The sequence below is a fragment of the Gopherus evgoodei genome, unplaced genomic scaffold, assembly GCF_007399415.2.
Source record: "Gopherus evgoodei ecotype Sinaloan lineage unplaced genomic scaffold, rGopEvg1_v1.p scaffold_34_arrow_ctg1, whole genome shotgun sequence".
Lineage (NCBI taxonomy): Eukaryota > Metazoa > Chordata > Testudines > Testudinidae > Gopherus > Gopherus evgoodei.
This window is the reverse complement of record NW_022060016.1, coordinates 1,979,145-2,001,714: the sequence shown is the minus strand read 5'-3', so window position 1 is coordinate 2,001,714 and position 22,570 is coordinate 1,979,145. Positions and strand designations below refer to the sequence as shown.

The 22,570-nt window shown below is 47.8% G+C and overlaps 1 protein-coding gene across 1 annotated transcript in view; it reads right to left on the bottom strand.

The window, feature by feature from the left end:
- TIMM50 (translocase of inner mitochondrial membrane 50) overlaps positions 1-22,284 on the bottom strand; it is a 49,230-nt gene extending 26,946 nt beyond the window's left edge. Inside the window, exons 1-3 of the mRNA XM_030544401.1 lie at positions 22,207-22,284; positions 17,031-17,181; positions 15,667-15,698 (exon numbers count right to left, since the gene is read on the bottom strand). Coding sequence (XP_030400261.1) covers positions 15,667-15,698; positions 17,031-17,094 — 96 coding nt within the window. The 5' untranslated portion in view covers positions 17,095-17,181; positions 22,207-22,284. The remainder of the gene's footprint in view (positions 1-15,666; positions 15,699-17,030; positions 17,182-22,206) is intronic.
- Between the last annotated feature and the right edge of the window lie 286 nt (positions 22,285-22,570).

Genomic DNA, 22,570 nt, shown 5'->3' with positions numbered 1-22,570 from the left:
AATGATGACAATGCACTTGGATGAAGAAGAGGTGCTTGGTATTACAAGAAAAAGGCAGTCACTACTCAGGCTCTTGCCTGGAGACAATCCTTAGATTAAGTTCTAAGGACCCTAGGAATGTCTTTAACTGTCTGTTTTCCACTGAGGCTAATGTGACATCCATCAGGCTAGTTGCTTATGCCTGCAATGAGCAACTGGACCCCCGCCCCCCACCATAGGTAAGCTTACCCCCATTGGGAAGTAGTTCTCGTACCTTCCGGGAGTTGGAGGTGAAATATCCCCTCTGCCTATCAGATTGTTTGGCCCTGTAGTTGTGTTTACAGGATGCAATAGGGCAGAGATTTGCTGGCCAAATGACCCAGCCAGTGTCCAGGTCCAATTACCCAAGTTGTCTGCTAGTGTCCAGACTAAGAAGGGGAAGAGGCGTGGAAGTGCCTCCAAAGCTGCTCCAGTCTTAAGGTTGAAGGGAATCATCCCTTAACACGTCATCTGTTGCCTGAAAGGGATGATGAGCTCTTAGGTGTGGGGACTGGGTCACGTTCTGTATTTTGTAAACGCGGATTATATTTTACAGCACTGTGCAAAGAGCTCTGCGCTTGAGAAAGTCACAAGACGCTCTCATCATTCTCAAGTTGTTTCCCTGCCGCCTTCCGTGGGCCAGAAGCTCAGCTGCTCCGCTTCTAACCCTGGTCATGTCACACCGATGGGTTTCTTTTGCAGCTGACAGGTATATTTACTCTTCTGAGCAGCAGCAAGTAGTCACTGGCCAGTCAATCGCCAGAACCGAACGCAGACGGCCTAGACAGACTTTTTTGGCAGAAGGAAGCTGTAGCACGCTCTCCCCTTCAACAGCACATGCACAGAGGCTGTCTTCCAAAAGGAGCTGCTGCTGCTCCAAAATAAAGTCTGCTATCTCCTGTTCTGTGGCTGGGCTCTGTGTTTTCAGTTGGACCTCTCACCATAATCTCCCAGAGCTTCACACACTAATGAATGGAAGGTCCGTTCCCTTTCATGCCCTTACTCCTGAGAGAGTAACTAGGCATCTACAGGTCTACCCGGTGCTCGTTCTGAATCGGTGCCATCTCTCCAACTGCACACACTTACCCAGCCGACTATTACTAGGACCAGTGTTAGGGGTTGCAGGTCACCCAGCTGCCAGAATGAAAGGGATGGTGGCTACCGGGTTATGAATTTCATCTCCTCACCCGCACTGTCCTCTGGTCCAGCTACAAGAATATGGTGTCAAGCTTCCTCCCGCTGCCAGAGAGGAAGTTCAGCTGGCGCCCTGGCCCAGATATGCTGGCAGACGGTGCCCGTAACAGGGAGATGTGGGAAACCTGTACAGCAAGCAAAGGGTACAATTCCCCACTGGGCAGGTAATCCCGTGGCAGGATGCTAAATGCGGGACAGTGAGAGATTTCTCTCTTTTTACTCTGCTCCTACTGAGTCCTACTAATGTATCTCTAGGCTAGTCTGGAATCAATCAGCCGGGTGGTCCCTCTATGCATTTCTGCTTATAAATGGCATCTCAGTCTAGGATAAGAGCAAGCCCAGGCCGTGCGGCACCGTAAGCCCCCTAGATAACTACACCGCTCTTTAAACAGAGCGTGCGTGTGCGTAAAGTGCGTCTGCTGCTCCTGAAAGAGGAGTCGGAGGTCCAGTGGCCAGGCTTTTAGGAGGAGGCTGTGTGACCGTATCTGTTCAGAAAAAACATACTTCAGTCAGGAGCAGCTGGGAAACGACTCCATTTCAAGATATAGGTAGCATACAGAAAGGCCTAACTGAGCCTGTTTAATCCCCATTTGAAAGTGTCCAAGATGGCAAGAGAATGGAAAGGGTACCTCCTACCTCAGCTGCGAGCAGGGTCATTCCCACAGAAAGCTCAGCAAACCATATTAAGGGCCGACCAGCTGGTGCGGACCTGGTGTTAACTCCACAGCGCCACCTAACGGGGAAACGCGCCTGAGAAAGCAGCAAGCTCAGAAAGTAAGCCAACAAGTGAGAACTGGGTGGCAGAAGAAAGCAAACCTGACATTCTTCTTTACCTGGGAGCGCTTCCTTCCAGACTGCACGTCCATCAGCAGCGCTGGGAGCCCCGTTACAGATCCCTAGAACTTGCTAACCAACCCACTCCGTGTCATGGAGGATATTGATCAAGTGCTCTCTCTGTACACAATAATGCCATCATTTTATAAACACGTGGTTCACAAGACAACCATTTCTGAGGTCTCTTGCTATGGACAGTGCAGAGCTGACAACACTGAAAGAAAGTGGTCAGGGAAGAAGGGAAGGAAGCAAGAACAAAACAAAAACAGGTTATTGTTCAACTCTGCATCAGGAAGCCAAATGCTCAGCTACATCAGGAGTCAGAGCCTGTTTTTAAAAATTCAGGCTATTATAAAGGGCTGGAGAACAAGTCAGCAAACCCACATGATGCCCCTGAGTCAGACCCCCTAAGGAACAAGGACGAATGTTTGGGGGGGCGTCCCCTGGATTTCCAACATCCCTGCTGGGAAAACCAGGGAGATAAGATAATTTTGACCGGCTGTCTTTGGCTGGCCTCCCACCAGTCAAGAAAGAGCAAGTCCAATCAGATGTTTTTATTTAGACTCACATCGAAGAGGTCAAACAGTAACCGGATTTATACAACTGCTTAAGTGAAGACAACATCCCCTCAGGATGCAATTCCCTTGGTGTGAATGTGAGCACTACATTGTTTCTTTTCAGTGGAATGGCCAAAGTTCCTCCCATCCTAATCCCTCTCCCCTATTTAATGCACATCCAGATCAGGAGGATGAAAAGAACGGACAACTGACCCTCAAGGGCCATGAAAGGGAGTGGCCCCCACAACAGCTGTCAGGAGGAAAAAAACGATGTTAATTTCCCAGAGAGCTTTACAGCACCGTCACCTGAGCCATGAACATAACGAGGTTTAAATTACTGTACCAATTACTAAAGTGAGGTGGCAGCAACAGGAAGTCACCTGGCTCCGATGAAGTGGGTATTCACCCACGAAAGCTCATGCTCCAAAACGTCTGTTAGTCTATAAGGTGCCACAGGATTCTTTGCTGCATATTAGTAGATAAAGCCCAAGCTTGGCCGGATAACGGTCTACTGGGGCAAGGAGGTGGTTTAAACCTGAATAAAAGGAAAATCTAACAGACTAAAGCTCAAACTGCTTGCTGCCAGCATGTATCTGAGTTCAGAAACACCCCCCACTTCCCCTACATACACATCAAGGAAATTCCACCCAAGTTAATACACACCCACAGGGCCCCCAAGGGATGAGTGAAGCAGGCAGCCAGGTGAGTTCTCTACTGGTGGTCAAACACAAAAGCCTCCTGCCTTGTAGTACTGAAATTCTGGCTTTCCACCTCTCGGTGCCACTCTGCCAAGATGAAGATTTGCCAGAATCACTCTCATCAATTGACCAGATACAGAATTCAGAAACCTAGGGAATACGCCGGGGTGGGGAGGCCTTGACATCTGGAAACCTGGAGTTACAATGAGGCAGGTGCTTCCCTCCAGCACATTTTCTGCTGTGACTTCATTTGCAAGGTGGAAACTTGTTCACGAGAAACACGACTAGGATCCACCAACTCATTTCACAAGGATGACGACCAATGAAAGGTCAAATGGAGTGGGCAGGACGTGAGCCAACAACCCCTAAGTGAAAGGCACGGCATCCAGCCATTACCGTTACTGAAGGCCTCCTTCTATCAGATCCTTGATAAGTTTACAGGTGTATCCGGCCAAGATTTCAATAATGAACAGGCTGCCCATTCAAACCACATAAAACGTGTCCCCAGCCTTATATAAAATAACCGTCTGAATTTGCTGTGCTGTGAGCTCATGTTATTCCTTCTCACCTATTGTCCGGAGGACAGCTTTGCGTCTTTGCTGCAGCAGAACTATATGTAGCGATGACTGAAGGCTGTAGTGTAAGTTCAATAAAAGGAAAAGAAACTGGAAACACATGGTGGAAGGAAAAGTGCTAAGGAATTTATTCTGCACTATCAGGAAATACTTTTAGAATGCACCAGTCAACCAGGAATCCTGCAGATCCCTTATTTAGCAACCTATGGGAATCGCTTCAGTCATACATAGATTATCTTCTTTTAAAATTACTTTTACTATTAAATTTTTCAAAATATTAACTCCTAAACTTAAGTCTGGAACTGCATTTGCTTCAAGATACGTTTTTATCCCACATTCATCACCGCAGCATCTGAGCGCCTTCCAGTCGCACATTAAACAACTTGACTAGAACTGGGTAGAGGATGGATTTTTTTGGTTTGCTGGCAATCAAAAAAAAACTGGGAAAAAAATCATTTCACATCAAACTGAAAGACAACATTTTTGGTGAATCAAACAGTAAAAAAAAAATAGTTTTGGATTGAATGAAACTTTATTTTTTTGACTGAGCAACTTTTAGCATTTAACTAACAAAATATTAAAGTCAGTTTCCAAACAAAAAGTTGTTTTGAATTGGGAAAAAACACATTTTGCTTTGAAATTTTCAAAATTAAATGTTTTTTTCTTGGAATTTTTTTTAACTGAAACAATTTCGCAAAATCACCACAAATTCACAAAGTGTTCTGTAGTCACCATGTCTGCATTTTTTTGCTGAGAAAAGATTCAGTCAAACAAATTCACCCAGTCTTAGATGACACACATCTGTACAAGCTTAACACAGCGTATGGCCCAGCTGCACTAACCCCCCCGCTCCCCAATTTAACAGTTATAACCATATAGCTACCACCTAGACTAACACCTTTAGATTCGTGGAGGATGACATATTGTGGTCAAGGCAACCAGCTTATATAGCCAAGGTACCCTTAGCTCCCTCACAAGTGTGTGACTGTGAGTGTGTGTATGTATATATATAAGCTAAACACACTGCTCTTCTAAGAGCATTTCACCCTACCCACACAACACTGTAACCACTACTGGACTACAATTAGATTTCAATATGTTTCAAATCTGGTTTAAAGTCTGCAATGGATAAGGTTTTTCATAGGTGAGGGTGGTGGAGGGCTTCACTGTGGGTTGTAGAAACTTCATTCTGCAGGTCTGATCCCAAATTAAAATATATCTAAAGCATGTACATGTTTTGGAGGCTTAAGGAGCGAGGAGGAAAAGCACAGCGAAGGCATTTAGTGTCCAGAGGTCCCTTTTGCTATCACCTATTTAAACACCTCACCACATTGACTGTATTTATCCTCACAACCCTTGTGCATAGGTCAGTCCTGTTATCCTCATTTTGCAGGACAGGGAACCAAGGCACTGAGAGGCTAAGTGACTTGCCCAGGGTCACACAGGAAATCTGTGGCAGAATGGGGACCTGAAATCAGGTCTCTCAGTCCCAGGCTAGCACCCTACCACTGGGCCATCCTTCCTCTCATTCAGCTCTGTTGCGTGTCACTTTGCAATACCCCAATGAGGAATTAACAGGCTCCTGGGAAGGTGGACTCCCCTACAGATTTCTCTTAAGTTCACTCTAGTTATAATTACAATACAGCTCACCTTTGACCCCCCTCCACGATACACAATTCTTCTTGTGGCCAGCTTCACTGGCAAAGAAAACAGTACCAGTACTGATGGCTAGAACCCAAATCGAAGTCAGCTTCCAACCCAAGCTCCACTAACCACATGCAAGGAGAAAAGGTGACTAGAGAAAGAACGCCCTTTCAATACCCAGAACAATTGGCTACTTAAAAAAGAAGAGACAGCTATAATAATGGACCAGCTGTTTAAGCCCTATAGAATCTGCAACACCAAACAAAAAGGAACTTAACTGGTCAAAGAACAAGCCCCGGCCCCAGCCACACACACAAGGAGGCAATGGAGAAGGGCAAGTTTCATTGTGTCCTGACACAGGTGCAGGACCAGAATAGCTGTTCAGCAGAACAAGTGACATTCTTCGGTGAAAAGTTCACTTTCATTTAAGGGCCACTGGATCAACTTGCTGCAAAAAGAAATCTCTCACACACACACGCCCTCAATCCCCCCTGCATGTGAAAATCTCCCAAAGGATCTAAGCTTGGGTATCGAGGCGGGAGTCTGCTATAGAACTTCAGTCTGCAGGGAGTGGATGCAGGATTGAGGCCGAGATGCTTGTTGATCAAGAGTTTATTTTTTAACAGCCCATGGGAGGAACGAGTAGCATATCGTAACTGACTGCATCATTCAAAAGCAAGGAGGTTTATGAATCACGGCTGTGTTTTGCAGAGTTTGGAATTATGTTAAAAAAAGAACTGGAGTGAAACATGGATGAGGTACTCTGGACACAGAATTAATCCCAAACACCCTGCATTTCAGAGACCAAGACATCAATTTAGCATAGTGTGAATTTCTTTTTTTTAATTAAAGAGATGAGAAACCACTGTACACTGGCAGCTTTCATTTTAACTGCAATGTCATACAATTTTAACTTCAATTAAAAACAAAAATTATCAAATTAGACCAACAAATCATGTAACTACTCGAGAACCTCCAGGTGGTTCCATTACTGATTAATTAAGGAAACCCTGTTTGGATTTGCATCTTCCCAGGAAGCAATATTACGTCACTGGCAGAGTTTCATACTAATATATGTAAGAAATCAGCAACAATGCCCATGTTTGGAATAAAAGGACATACACCAAGGACCTGAAAGCCATATAATCCTGGCAGTTCATGAGCTTTCATGCAGTTTTTCCAGCACTAACCACTCCTAAATACATTGTTTTTAGTCAGCCAGCAGACAGATCTCTCCTGGTTATCAGTCAACGTGAGCAGACTTCGCTATAAAACTTCCTCACTCCGATAAATCCACAAACAAAGGAGAACGGAGCAAAAGCCAGGGACTGTCTAATCACTTGCCCACTCCAATGCCAAACGCGTCAGACGTGCCTGCAGCATGGTACTTCTGTGGCCAGTCTTTCAAGCACTGGTATCCTCCTTGACATCATTCACTCGTCAGTGGGAGCCATAGGGGGCTTGAATGAAGTCAGCCTCTTACCAAGTTGGGTGCGTACCTGACATGCAACTGTACAGCAATTTCAGCCTCTGCACTAACCTACTTCTCCAGATGGCTAAATATGCCAGATTTTAGATGAAAGGGGGAGGGATAGCTCAGTGGTTTGAGCATTGGCCTGCTAAACCCAGGGTTGTAAGTTTAATCCTTTAGGGGGCCACTTAGGGATCTGGGGCAAAATCAGTACTTGGTCCTGCTAATGAAGGCAGGGAGTTGGACTCGATGACCCTTCAGGGTCCCTTCCAGTTCTAGGAGATAGGTATATCTCCATTATTTATTTATTTAACTGATGGCCACAGACCCAGGGCAGGAATCCAGCATTGCAGCTTCTTCTATAGGTAACACGCACAGGAGGGGTACGAATCAACAGATTGACCCTCCTTTTAGCAGGGAGAGGGGGAAGGTCATTCACAATTCATTTCACCTTCTAAGTCCAGAGTTGCATGGCAAGCAGACCAACATTTACTCTGAACACACTAGGGACCAAGAAGCACAACTGCCCCACTTCTCCTATTGTGTGTCACAAGACTTTTAGCCAGCAGCTGCAACTGATAGGGCAGCCTGGGCATTAAAAAAAAACAAAAAAAACAAACAAGCTTCAAGGCAGCAGTTTAATTTGGGGCTGGGGGGACTGGCCCCACACTCCACCAGTTCACATTGGCTCAATTAGGTTTTAAAGCTCAACAGTGCTATCTAGACAGAGAAGCTGGCAAGACAACTGAAAATCCATGCGCCTAACCTTAGCTCGGAGACACTGAGTGTATAAAGCCCATTCAGAGGCTGTCAGGAAAGGGGGTTAAACTCTCTCCCTGAGCCCCAGGGGGGACCCCAGATACCGCCCCGGAATGCGTGGTGCTGTCCTGACTAGCCAGGTTGGGCCACTTGCAGGGAATTAATTCTCCCCTCCCGCAATACGCTGTGGGGAACTGGGGCCCAGTCCAGCAACGAGAGTCAAGAGTGCTGAGCCAAAAAGAGAACCAGCGGGTGCAACGGGATTACATCACCTTTCCCAGGACTTGGCTGAAGTGAGCCAAGACCTTTGCTATGGACTTCGGTTAAGGGGAGCCTATGTGCTTGGCTCTTAAAAGGGAAGTGTTTTGTTTATATGCCCTCTGAAGGGCTCCACAAGGTGGTTTGTGAAAGAACACTCTTTCAGTACCTAGTAGGCATTCCCAGTAGGCGTATGGAATTCTTTCCAGCTCCAGCAGGCTTGTTGACTCCTGGCAGTAAAAGCGGCAGTCAGCACTTCATTTTATCTTTCCCATTGGCTTCCTGGATTTTGGTGCACACCTAAAAAAGGACATTGGCTACATAGGGAAGAAAAAAGATCTCACCAGGCCAAGGACAGGAGACAACCTGAAACTGAAAAAGTTTCTGCCATCCTGGACCCTGATTGTCCACACACTATATAGCGCATAACACAAGGTCTTCTGAACATAATGCAGTAGTGGGACTGGAGTAGCTTTGTCCATTACGGGGTGACACCACACAGATCTCTAATGGCTGGAAAGTACTATGTACATTCTCACTGCAAGTACTATTACTCTTTCATTCTACAGTTCTCGTACTGAATCAAGTTCTTTGCAGATGTCATCCCCAGTCAACATCCATGTTCACCTACAAGAAAGAAGTTCTCAAAGTGCGAGCTACTGCCTTTTGCCAGCCTCCACTCACTGTCTTGATGGCTGAACCCAAAAGAAAATTGGAAACAGGGAAAGTGTGAGGCTTCCAAAAGAATCTGGTCAGGTCTTATTATTTGTATTACCATACCCCAAGAGCCCTAGTCATGAAGCAGGACTCCACTGTGTTAGGAGCTGTACCTTTTTAATGCTATTTGGAGTATTACAGTAGCACCTAGGAGCCCTAGTTATGGAGCAGGACCCCATAGTTCTAGCCATGTACAAACACAGAACAAAAACATTGTCCCTGTTCCAATCTAAGTAACCATTTTCCACAATCAAGGGCCAGCCTTAGCTACAGTGACAGCGTGTAAGATTTTCAGGGGAAGCAGCTCTGGAACAACAGGTTTAAGAGCCTCAAGGAGAAAAACGTTCTGTAACAATCTCCAACAACAGCTTCAGAACGCTCCTGTGCTTGCATAATGCCTAGCAAAACGGCACCTGATCTTGACTGGCCCATAGGCATTACGGTAATAAACAGGGTTAATACTACTACTTAGCGTGCAGTAGCCGCCTGTGTATTTATGCTCACGCAAGAGTTAGAACATCCTGGGAATGGGAGCAGGCCACTGAATTATTTGGAGGCCTTTCCCGTTTTCCTCATTTGCACCTTCGAGTCATATCTCATCTACCCAACACGTCACATCCCTTTATTCCACAAGCATATCTCATGACATCTGCTGAAAAGATCTGGTCCCAATTCCCTTCCTTTGCCTCAGACTTCAACATCCCATCTGCAGTTTTGTTCTCTGCTGGCATGATCCAGCTTTTTAAGAAAGTCACCAGCAGCTGGGGTGTTTTCACCACCCATATATTACATTTTAAAAGTTCCCGGGAAAGAGGAAGCTTTTCTCTGGACTGTAACAAACAGTTCAAGTCCCAGTCTAGAAGCCAAAAAAAAAAAGAGCGTGAGCAGAACTGTGTGGGAAAAGAGAGATCAAAAGCTGCTCCGTTTTACAGCCAGTCAACGGAGAGGTGACCAGACAAGGCACATACAATTACATGATGCCATGTGATTCTCAAGGAGCTGAGAAGTGTGCCAAGCCCTCCCAACCAGGCACATTTGCTCTGTTGCTACCAGCCAGACACCTCGTTATGGCAAGTCACATGAATATGACATTTAAGCAGATAGGATCAATAAGAAAGCCAAAGGGGTTTTTACTGCCACAGAGGAAAGCAACAAGGTAACTACATTGCGAAGCGTTTATGAGAAACACGGGTCTGCAGTTACATCAAAGAACAGTTAGCTGGGTGAAGGCCTCTGTGGCCCCTCTGCTACACAACAATCTAGACAGAGCTAGCACCTGTGGGCAGACTCTCTCTTCCCTCCCAAGAGCAAGTGTCTACTGGACACGCACAGATTCCTGAGCTGGCAAGCAGATCAGCACAGGAATAATCCCAGCAGCACCGCTCACCTACCGCCCAGTGCAGCCCCTCCCACAGCCTGAGAGGTATCCATGTAAAGCAGCATCAGTCTCAAATGGGACCAGCAGAGCGCTTACTGAGATACCAGGCAGCACCTGAGCCCGTACTGTGTATATGTAGGAGCCGGCCCCCCCCCCCCGCAGTTGAAGGAGGCGGTAGGAATGGAACAATCTTGTCACAATTACCCTCAGAGCACTAACTCCTTGTATTTCAGGGATGATTTTCAAGAGCAGAGCTCTACAAAGAGTCCAGTTATAACGGAAAAGACTTGTTAGCATGGCTGGTTCTCACACCGGCAGATGGCATGTGCCGACAGCAACGAGACCTGCTGCCTACCCAAGGTGAGAAGAGATATTTGCGGGGACGTGAGAGAAGTGTGTTGTCAGCACACAGGCTCCAACTTCCCATCTAGGGCAGTGAAGTCATTCACCTGAGGATACCAGGGAAGTGTGCCGCCCTCAGCTGCACCAGAGGGGGATATTATGGGGCGCTTCCCCCCATGACAATTAGCCGCTATTCACAACAAGGTGAGGAATTGGAACTTTGCCTGAACATCAAACAAGCCTTGCATTTAAAGGGCAGCCAGGAAGCCAAGAGGCACTTCAAAAAAGAAAGCCACTCTCCCCCATACAGAACGCCATGAGGATATGCAATGCGTAACCACTGCAGCAATTCACACCTTAATGCCCCAACTGGGCTCATGGCTCGTGCTGCATATCAAAAAACAACCTGAAAGGCCAGATCTGAAAAAGGGAGAAATTTTTACACAGGCAATGGGGAAAGTGCCCTCTAGAGAGCCCAGCCATCTACTCTCCTCTGCAAGGTGAGCTTCAAGAGGATCCGTGGCCCGTGCATCAATTTCCAAAGGGGACAGCAAAGGAGAAACAAATACCCACCAAATCCTTAGAGCAGGGACCCACTTTCCACTGAAAAGGCCAACCAAGGGCCCTCATCTTCCTACAAATGCTGATGTCTTTGTACAAAGATACACTAAATGGAATGCAAGAATGAGCAGCAAGGGCTAGAGCTAATTTAAGCCTCGTTAACAGGCTGCTTTGAGACACCATTTCCAGTCACTTCAGGATGGAAGGCAGGACAAGGGTAAAACAGTACATTGGGCACGCCAGGGAAAGCACACAAAGAACTAGTTTAAAGAAAGCTTGGTCTGGACACCTGTTCCAGTAAACATGGGTACAAGCAGAGCTAGTACATAGGAAGACGTGAAAACAACATTTTCCTTCAATGGTTAAAAACACCAGGGGCAGGGAGAAGCCCTGAAAGGCACCAGTTCACCCCTCTTACAGCTCCCCTCTTACAGCTGCCCCCAACAGCATCAAAGGGAGGATGAGAGGTGCAGATAGATACACGTTACAAGAACTACTCACTCGAAGACTTGACCATTCCCAGCCCTTCAAAGAACAATGGGGTGTTGAAGGTAACAGGTAGGCTGTGGAAGAGGCCACAGTCAGGCGAGTTCCCACAGTCCCATCAGCAAGGCCCATTCACATGTCCATGGCAGCATGTGCGGGTTGTAATACAGATCGTAATGCATCTGTGGGAACTTTTGACCAGACGTTCTCCCAGCTTCTGTCTACAGTCTCAGGACATCGGAAAACATGGGCATCCAACAGGAACATGCTCAAGCCTAAGAGGTGGCAAGCACTGGGCAGAGAGACGAAAGAAGGCATTTCAAGGTAGCAACAGTTCTAATCACACGCATAATCCTTGCCTACACAGGAACTCCCTTAGCTTCCCCCCCGCCCCATGGAAAAAAGAAAATGCAGTACTCTTTCTTCAGAAAAGGGCAGGATACTCCTGCTGATTTGGTCCAGCTGCTCCTACTTTCAGAGAGGAATGGAGCAGTCATTCCACCCACTGGTCCCTTTGAAGACAGGGCCAATGAGCCGTACTCCCTTGGAAAGGCCACCCTCTGTCGGACAGCACGTAAGCCATTCAACATTCATATCTGCCTTCTCCAAGCCCTCTGCTCAAGATCAGGTTTTCCCTGTTGCACTGGAAAAGAAGGGTCCATTGTAAGTTTCCAAAGGGCATCGGGGGAGGAGGGAAAGTGATATCTCTGGAGGAAATTTCATCTGTCTCAGAATGCAGTACCCTTTTTCCAGAACACCTCAAGATCCATTTGTTCCTATGACATAAGTTTCAGCCCAACAGGAAGAGAGGCAGCAAGGTGGGGAGGCAGGCAGGCACTGGACGCGCTCTAACAGGTCTTTTCCCGTTAATTACTGGACCATTGGCCTGGTTTTCAGAGGGCTGAGCACCCAGGCATCCCAGTTAAATCAGAAGCTGTACGTGATCAGCAGCCTAAGGAAAAAAAAATCAGTCTAAAAGCCTATGATCCTAATGTGCTGTTACCCCGGACACAATTCACTCAATGGCAGTGTTCTACAGAAAAAACGAATGGCCTCCAAACAGAACCATATTAACCCTCCACAGCTTCCCCTGGAACATAAGAATGGCCCTACTGGGTCAGACCAAGGGTCCATCTAGCCTTGAATCCTGTCTTCTGACAGTGGCCAGTGCCAGGTGCCTCAGAGGGAATGAGCAGAACAGGTGATCATCAAGTGATCCATCCCCTGTCGCTCATTCCCAGCTTCTGGCAACATCCCTGCCCATCCTGGCTAATAGCCATTGATGGACCTGTCCTCCATGAACTTAATCTAGTTCTTTTTTTTAACCCTGTTATGCTCTCAGCCTTCACAACATCCTCTGGCAAGGAGTTCCACAGTTCGGCTGTGCGTCGTGTGAAGAAATACTTCTTTGTTTTAAACCTGCTGTCTATTAATTTCATTTGGTGACCCCTAGTTCTTGTGTTATGAGAAGAAGTAAACAACACTTATCTACTTTCTGGATACCACTCATGATTTTACAGACCTCAATATCTCTCCTTAGTTGTCTTTTTTCCAAGCTGAAAAGTCCCAGTCTTCCCAGTTTCTCCTTACACAGAAGCTGTTCCATATCCCTAATCATTTTCGTTGCCCTTTTCTGAACCTTTTCCAATGCCAATAGCTGCTGTCTGCATTCCTAAACCTATATGGCTCCATCTGGTTTGTTAATGGGTGTCCAAAGAAACCAGCGTGACTTGAGCAGATCCGCTAAGGCCCATTGGATTGATACCAATAGAAGATAATGGACAACTTTTTCAGTCTCCCAACTCAATCCACCAGGCCCCTAGCAGATCTGCTCAAGTCACGTTGGCTTCTCTGGACACCCATTAACAAACCAGATGGCGCCATATATGTTTAGGAACGTGGACAGCAGCTATTCTATACCACGCCGCTCCCTTCTCCCATGACACTGAGACACATTTGCTCTTGTTACATGAGCTGGGGAAAGTTCCCAGGAATGACTGGATGGCTCAGAGGAGCAATAATAGGTTGCAAGAGCTTTTCATTCCAGGTTTCACAATTGGTTCAAATTCACCCTAGCCTGGTAGTGAAAGGAGATTGCCACCACCTGTTTGATGATCCCTCTGCAAAATAAATCAGGGAAGCTCACCACCGTTTTTTAGGAGACTGGTGACAACATCATCAAGGCAAAAGCCATTTAATGGAATTCTGATTGGAAAGATCGTGGAAATGCAACTCCAAGGTACCTCTCTTATGAAAATAAAGAGAGGACTTATTTAACCAGGACTGCCCATCACCAGCACAAAAGGGTTTCCCCATGGCACCTCAGCAAAGGTAAGGGACTCCGGAAAGGAGGGACAAGGTACCATTGGAAAGTACTCCATGGAAACATCCAAGGTATTGCTAAACTATTCATTACCTGGATTGCTGTGAGGGTACAATGCACTTCTACGGGCTGATTTATGAAGAGACCCAAAAGGTGTGGAAGGTTTCCCTGGAGAACATGAACCACAAGGCCATCAACCAGTGAACATGCCAAGAGGAAGATGGTGACAGCTGCGGACATAGTCTATGCTCTGAAACACCAAAGTCGCACTTGATACTAATTTGGTGGCTGAACCCTCAGAAGAAGACTAAAATATTACTATAAAAAAACCCACCAAACCAACCCCTTTGGCTTAAGAGATGGTTCGAGTGGCAGAGAAGGCGTAACAGCGAGTTCTATCCCAAAAGGGAGTGGGATGAGAACTGCAACAGGCTGTCCAATCGAAGACTCCTGCACCCTGAGGCAACAACAGAGTCCCAGAAACTCCATTTGTAACGAGGAGATGGACAGTTTGGCAGAAGAGTTCGACTACACATGGAGCAAGTCACTTTCACACACAGCACTGACGTCTGCAGTTGTGCCACTAGTTGTCAGCGCAGAGAGAGCATGAGGAACCTGAAATTCCCTGCAGCTATGCCTGTAAGAGCCATTCAAGTTTGAGCAATGGCTGAAGCCTGCAAAGAACTGACACAGCCGTTGACAGCTGCAAAAGAGATGGGGCAAGGTCTTATGAAAAACTGAGCAAGACCTATCGAAGCTAGAGAACTCTCTCTCCCTTCTTGCGTTTAACAACTGAGCAGAATTAGCGCTAATGAGAGAATTTAGAATGCAGTGAAGAGAACTCTGCTGAACTATTTGATCCATGACCACTGTCCCCATCGGGACAACGCATGTCGAGCAAAAATGTAGATCCCTGAACTAGCCCAGTACCCCCAAACCAACATCATGGAGTTTCAAGGTCAAACCCAATACCCAGGATATTTCAAAGCTTTTGTCCCCAACACTACGAAACCCTGCCTTTACTTAGCACATAATCCTTTCCCGTAGTGCACATCCCCAGAGATCCACACATCAAATTTTTTTCTGATTCTTTCCCAGTGGAAATTGAAGCCAATGTCGCTGATAGAGACCTCAAAGCTCCTTCTATACCATCATGCCCCCTGCTGGGAAGAAGACACTTGTCAGGACTAGGCCCTGAAAGAATGGGATTTAAAGGGTATACCGGGAGCTACTACAGAATGGTCTTTACAAAACCCCAGAAAACAAAACAGCAGAGCGCGTGCACACACCGTGCTGTGATTAGGCTTCTTGTACTGAAGAGGTCCACGCAGTCAAGTGTGAGCGGCCTCTATAGAACTAAAAGGATCTCCTATGCCTCAGCCAGCAACAGGACAATCACAAGCTGTGCACAGAAACAATTCTTATTTCATTCCTCTTGGCTGGTCCCTGGGCCTGTCTGTCTTAAAACTGGACTCTCTGGCTTAGGCTGAGAACTGTTCCTGTCTCCTCCTCACTTGGTAAGGAGGAAGTAATCCAAATCACAGCCAATGAGCAAAGTTCAGCTGGCCAGTTACTAAGAGAACAGCGATAACTGTCTGAGTAACTGACTGATTTAATGAACACCCCCCTACCCCCAACCATAAACCTAACCTTGTACCATTCATTCATGTAAGCAAGATTATTATGGATTCCTGGTGCAGACATAAGCAGCCATGCAGAACACGTTCAAATAAGAACAGCGCCCTCTTGTGGCATTCACCAAGCAAACAGCACTGTTGTTCACTGCAGCTCTACCGACAATTCCCTTGTATCATGAGGAGCAAAAGCCAAAGAACACAGAAAGCACCTTACCTTAGCCCCTTGCTCGTCCACTGAATTACTACCTGCCAGCAAAACAGAAGAGGAAGAAAATATCAGTCACTTTATCAGCCAACACTGTGCAACACGAACATTTACAAACAGGTCCCAGAACCCATGTGTACACCCGGGCACATTAAAAATGTGAAGGCCTCAACCCAACAAACAGATCTCTGCAAACAGCAGAGAAACTTCCCCAGCCTGAGAAGTTGTGGCACAAGATGTTCCTGCACCCTCACTTTGTTCAGATCAGAAAGCACCCAACACAAATCAACGATGCAGTTATTCCATTTATTCATGTGCGACATCGTGCAATAAGTAGGGTATTAAGCGAAGGTAGTGATCACGAAGGATTCCACGTTGACAGCTCTGGAAACAGAAGACTACATTATAAACAGACTGCAGTAGTACAGACTGTCTCACTAATGGGCCTCAGTTCTGTGCCAGAGATATCAATGCTAAGTTTCCCGAAAAACATTTTTAAAATTGCCATTAAAATACAAGCATCCCTTTAAAAAAAAAAAACTAGCAGTCTTGGTACTATGTTGGGATATCAACAAACCCCCTTCCCGGCTAAACTGACTGGCCAGACACCTTTTGCATGAAGGTCGGATACTACAGTGATGGGTGTCATGTAAGTATCTAGACAGATCAAGCAAGGGAGGTCTAGTGGATTAGATTGCAGGCTCTTTGAACAGCACCTAGCACAATAATGCCTAGCTTTATTTAGTGCTTTTACATCTCAAAGTAATTTATGTGGCACTCATAAAAGGAATGTCAGGGTTAGATTTCCCATGCTGGGTTCCTTTAAGAATATTTGAAGAAGTGAGGTTTTTCACCCATGAAAGCTTATGACCAAATAAATCTGTTAGTCTTTAAGGTGCCACCGGACTTCTTGTTGTCCTTTAAGAACTGAATATCTGATGAGTCGGGGGGTGTACCATTTACAAGGGAGGTCAGGATCATTAGCTCCCCTTCTACAGATGGGGCCCTGATCCTGACTGGGATCTCTGAACACCACGGTAATATAAAAATTAAATACAAAGGGAGAGAACAGAACTCCTGGGTTCTATTCCTGACCCTGCTACCGACTCTTGTGACACAAGTCATGGCATGCACCTTAAGCATCTATACAACAGGAATAACTATCCTTCACAGCCTTGCAATGGGGTTGTGAGCTAAGCTTTTGTAAAAGCCTTGAAATCCTTGGAAGAAAGGTAATTAAATACAGCCAGTTATTGGGCAGGGGGAAATCAGCTGCTAGAGAATAATCAGAAGAGCACTGAGAAAACACATTTGCTGACATTTTTATATAATTGTTAATACATTTATATCCCAAATGGATTGGAACAACTTACCAAAAATATAGATAACTGCTATCCCGCTACCAGCTCCCATTAGCCCTGCTATCCGGAGCACCATTTTCTTGGCATAGGCTGTATTTTCCTTCTGTTTCTTCTCTTGCTGCTCATCAGAACTGGAGCCTTTCCCATCTCCTCCCTCTGTTGACTACCCACAGAGGATGGGAAAAGAGAAAAGATTTAAGTTAGTGGGTGTGAAAGTGACAGAAGTCAAGGTTCATAGCTACAGAGAAGAGAACCACACACAGGCAAATAACTGACTCACTGGACTCAAAACCTCTAGGGAAAGAATTCCACTGGCCTTTCTGTTTAGTACCAGAACGTGATTACCGAACCTGTCACAGGAATAAAGAAAGCAATTAACAATCAGAGAAACTAGAGATGGACAGGATCCATTACATCATCTAGTCAGAGATCAGATTAGCAAATTCTTCAGCCATTACGGTATAGATGGATCCTTCGAAATGTGAAATGACTGTAAGTCAATATAGTGGAGTCTGCCTGAATATGCAGACTGCCTGAAACAAAAGCTCTAAAAGGAGCATTAACTGCTTCATTCATCCAAAGGGAATTCTGAATCCCAATGAGGCAATTAAATGCCAACAATGTTACCTATTTTTATGCTGCTCAAGCATCCAAGAGGAAGATTTGTGCAATCCACTGAGCATGGCACCTCGTGATAGTGTTGTTAAAGTACCATCATCTCCCCACCGCCCCCCATTCTGACCCCACATCTAGTCCAGCCATCTCAGCCTGGGAAGACTGGTCTCCCCTAAGGTTTCTCTGCACTATTAATGAGGCACAAACACACACTGTCAAATGTTGTGCCAACCAGAGAAAACCCCTGACCCCAAGAAAATAGCATCAGACTTGCAAAATTCTCCTCATCCATTTGCTTAGGCAGAGTAAAGTACAAGGTTTTTTCATTAGTGATCAGACATCATGGCCAAGAGTAGGGCAGTGGGGTTTTGTTCTTAGCACGGTACGTTTTCATGACAATTTTACAAGACTGCTTTAAAGTTCTGCTACCAGGTACTTTCCCCTTACTTTTTGGAGGGTTAAAATAAACCACTGGGGAAATGTTTGCACCTGAGCCTGAAATCTGAATGCCAAGTCTTAACCAGAATACAATTGTGTTTAGCAACCATTTGAGAGAGCTGAGATATTAAAACTGGGACAACTATAAAAACAGCACTACGTTTACTTTTTACTCCCGTGGTTAAAAGCCTAATAGCACCGTAAAGACTCATACCCACTGAGAAGTAGGATGGACGAATATGATTATCCAAGCAGAAATATGGGCATGAGACCAAGATTAAACACCCAGCTGCCCTTTTGAAAACTACCACAGGAACTGTACTGCTTTCAAGTGGTCAGGACCTCTGGGCTAGATCTCATTTGAAAACGAGCAACGTCCCTGAACCACCCAGCAGTCTCTAGTACCATGTCAAGGCACTGAGGTTGGCACAGGCAGATGAGCACATCCCCCATTGAGATATCCACACAGCTCCCTGCAGCACCCTGGGATTTTCCTGGTTGCGTCTCCTCCAAACACTAACCAGACCAAACCATGTGAGATGCAACAGGCAAACAGTCTGGCACATAAAGAGTGAGTGAGTGGACAGCAAGAGAAGTGCCAATGCCAAGAGGAAAGATACAGTGATGGAAAGTAAGAATTCTCTCCCATCCCAGGTTTCCCGGGAATATCCTAATTTCCACAACCTGCTTGTGGGATGTTTTGGGGTCTTGGCATTAATTCTGGAGCCTGACACACATTGAGTTGGGACAGGACAAAGCTGACTCTGCAAGGCCTTTCAGCAGTGCCACCTTGTGACAGACAGGTAGAGGCCCTGATGACCTTTCTGCTGAGGTCATGCCTGCCTCTCAATGCCAATTGGTGGCCATTTCTGAGGGCTGGTCTACACTGGGGAGAGGGGTGGGGCGGGCGGGTCGATCTAAGATACGCAACTTCAGCTACGTGAATAGCGTAGCTGAAGTCAAAGCATCTTAGACTGACTTACCTATCGTTCTCACGGCACGGGATCAACGTCCGCGGCTCCCGTCAACTCCGCTACCGCCATTCGTGTTGGTGGAGTTCCGGAGTCGACAGGAGCGTGTTCGAGGATCGATATATTGCATCTAGATGAGACGCGATACATCGATCCCCGAGAAATCGATTGCTACCCGCCGATACGGCCAGTAGTGTAGACGTACCCTGACAGTATGCCAGACAGGTCACTAGATGAGACAAGAACAACTTCCCTTTTCCCTAATCCCTCCCCTTGCCCCCATGCTCCCCAACTCCATCAGACCCCATCATCAAATCCCTGTCTTTCAACTCTCCATACACCATCCTTCCAACCAATTCAGAACCTCCCCCTCTGCTTTTACCTCCCCATCTCTTCCCAGCCCCACTTCCCTTTGGATGGCAACCCCAAGCCTTCCCCTCACCCCCCCCCCCACAACCATGCCCTTCCCAATCTTCAACCTTCCCCAAACACCATCCTTCCTGCCCCCACTGACAAGCCCCCCACCCTAATCCCCTCCCAGCCATTTCTGGTCCTGCCCATTAACAACCTACCTCACTACCCTTCCCCCACTCTCTGATAATCCCCCCTTCTCTTTCTCCCTCCACCCCATGCTCTCTTCCTTCCCACTGACAATGCCCTCAACCTTTTCTAATGTCCTCCCCCCGCACATACACCCCCTCCCACCCCAGATGTAATAACTCGGTCTACAGATTTACCCCAACAGTGAGTTTATCTGTAAAAAGTGAGGGTAAGCTCATAAGATGTCATAATAACCTGTAACAACAAGTGTTGAAGGGGAAAGGTATGAAAGGGAGACAGAAAGACTGAACTAGTCCAAACAAAAAGGCCAACCGATATAACTCAAGGCTTGTGTTAAGGTAATGCCTGGTAAACAAGGAGAATGCAGAACCAGAAATCAATGAACCAAAGCCAGTGTGTTGGAAACTAGGACTAACTGATGGACAAAATAATAGAGGATGGGTTATTCCACCCATCGCTCTCTTTGTGGGTCCTTAAGGAAAGGCTTTCGGGAGAAAAACTGGCTTCTGGAGTGAGCTTCACCATCTTAGTTCCCAGCCCCCATGATCTCCTGGGACCCCAGGCCTTTGTCATCCTGAGTCTAAGAGATGTCCTGATCAGACAGGGCCAGAGAGAGGGACACAGATGCTACTCCCACCTCTACAGGCTCCTGCTGAATCCCAAACACCATCTGGGGTGGAAAAGGATCGGACTTTTAACAGCAGCAACTCCAACTCTTCTCAGCTAAGCTTCTTCCAAAAGGAGAGTTATTACCATCTCTGATACCATCTAAGAAGCTGTCAAACAGTAGGGGGGATTCCTCCTAAAAAGCTCTCCCCAGCCAAAAGGGACAGGGAACAAGGGATGCCTATTTTGTATTTTATGTTTAGAATGCTTTACCCGATTTTCCTTCTTTTCTGTATCTTTCATAAAAGGTTAAAAGGATTGTTAATGGTGTGTTAGCCATGGGACTAAGTAGGCTGAGCTCTCTGCATACCAAACCTCACATCTTGTTTAACGCTACTTAATGATGGAGAACGACTGGATTATGTTAACACCTTTGACCTCTGTATCCCATCTAAAGTAATACAACACCTCCCTCCCCCACTGACAACCACCAATTCTCCCTTCTTTGGTCCCCATCTTCTCACAATTCACACCCCATCCCTTCCCATCAATGACAAATCACCCTCTGGTCTCTCCCCAACTCCATCCATCCTCCCTCCCAGCCCACTTACAGTCCACCCAACCCCACCTTTGCTCCCCACCCAGCCCCATTCCTTCTCCAATTCCAGCCCCCAACCGCTCACTGATATCCCCCTCACACTTCCTATCTTCCCCCATTCACAGCCTCCTTCCTCCTGTTCCCCTGCCCAGCAGACCATCCTCCTCCCCACCAAAAGACAAACCCCCAGTGCTGGATCTGATCTGTCCCCCTCCCTCCTGAGGGCCGCCCCATCACCACACACACCTTTTTTTTATCACAGCGTCTCCCCAACAAACACCTCATCCTCCTCCCAACAGCACCTAAACTCCCCCACAATCAATCGCCCCTTCTCCTGTCCCCCCATCCACCATGCTCCCCCCCATCAACAACCCCACTCCCCCCTTCCATCCTCCCTCCCTCTTTCCTTGCAATGAAAACTACCCGCCCCTCACTCCTCCTCAGTGGCACAATGGATAATGCGCCTGACTATGGATCAGAAGATTGTAGGTTCAACTCCTGCCTGGCTCGACAGCGTGTGTTTTGTCTGATATAACTCCTCCTCCCTCTCCTTCCCCAATAACAATTCCCACCCCCTCTCTAATTTCTCCTCCCTCTCCGGTCCCTCCCCACACATACTCTTTCCCTCCCCCACTAATAACCCCCCCATGACCTCATCTCCTCCTCCCCACACACCATCCCCACTGATAACCTCCACACATATTCCCTCCCCCATGATAACCCCCCTCCCCACACACCAGCTCCCAATCCCCCATGAGAACCTACCAATCCCTCTGCCCTTGATTTCAGCTCCACTCCTTCCTGTCTCCTCTCCCCATCCCTCCCTCCCTCCCCTCAGACTCCCCCACCCCTCCATCCCCCCTCTCCCCACGACACCACCCCACCCCTCCATCCCCCTGCCCAGACACCCCTCCACCCGACACCCCAGCCCCCTCCCCCCACCCTTCCCCCTCCATGCCCCCTCTCCCCACACTCCTCCCCCCAGACACCCACACTCCACCCCTCCCCCACAACCCCCCACGATACCCCCACCCCTCCATCCCCTCTCTCCTCAGACACCTCCACACCCAGACACCCCCACCCCTCCTCCTCCGTCCCCCCTTCCCCAGCCCCCCTCTCCCCACCCTTCCCCCTCCATGCCCCCTCTCCCCACATTCCTCCCCCCAGACACCCCCACTCCACCCCTCCCCCACATCCCCCCACCCCCAGACACCCCCACCCCTCCTCCTCCGTCCCCCCTTCCCCAGACACCCCCACCCCACTCTTCCCCCCACCTCACCCTTCCCCCTCCATCCCCATGCTCCTCAGACACCCCTCCCCCCACGCCTCCTCTCCTCAGACACCCCTCCCCCCACGACACCCCTCCGCTGCCCCCCCATTAGCAGCCACGCCCCCTCACCTGCTGGTGCTGCCGGAGCTTGTCCTGCAGCAGCGCCTCGGCCAGCGCCACCCCCCCGCCCTGCTGCGGCGCCCCCGCGCTGAGGAACCGGCCCGGGGCCGCCCGGGGCCGCCGGCAGCAGCCGCCCCTCAGCGCGCGGGCCCCGCACGCCGCCGCCACCACGACCAGCCCGCGAGCCGCCGCCGCCGCCGCCGCCATCTTCCTCCTCCGCAGCGCAGCGCGCAGGCGCGCGGTGCCGCCTCCCGCCCAATCAGAGCGCGTCGAGCCCAGACGCGAGAGAGAAGGAAGGACGTAGCCGGTGAGATTGAACAGGAGGTGGGGAGCTCAGCCAATCAGAGTTAAAATACGTAAAGGCAACGCCCAC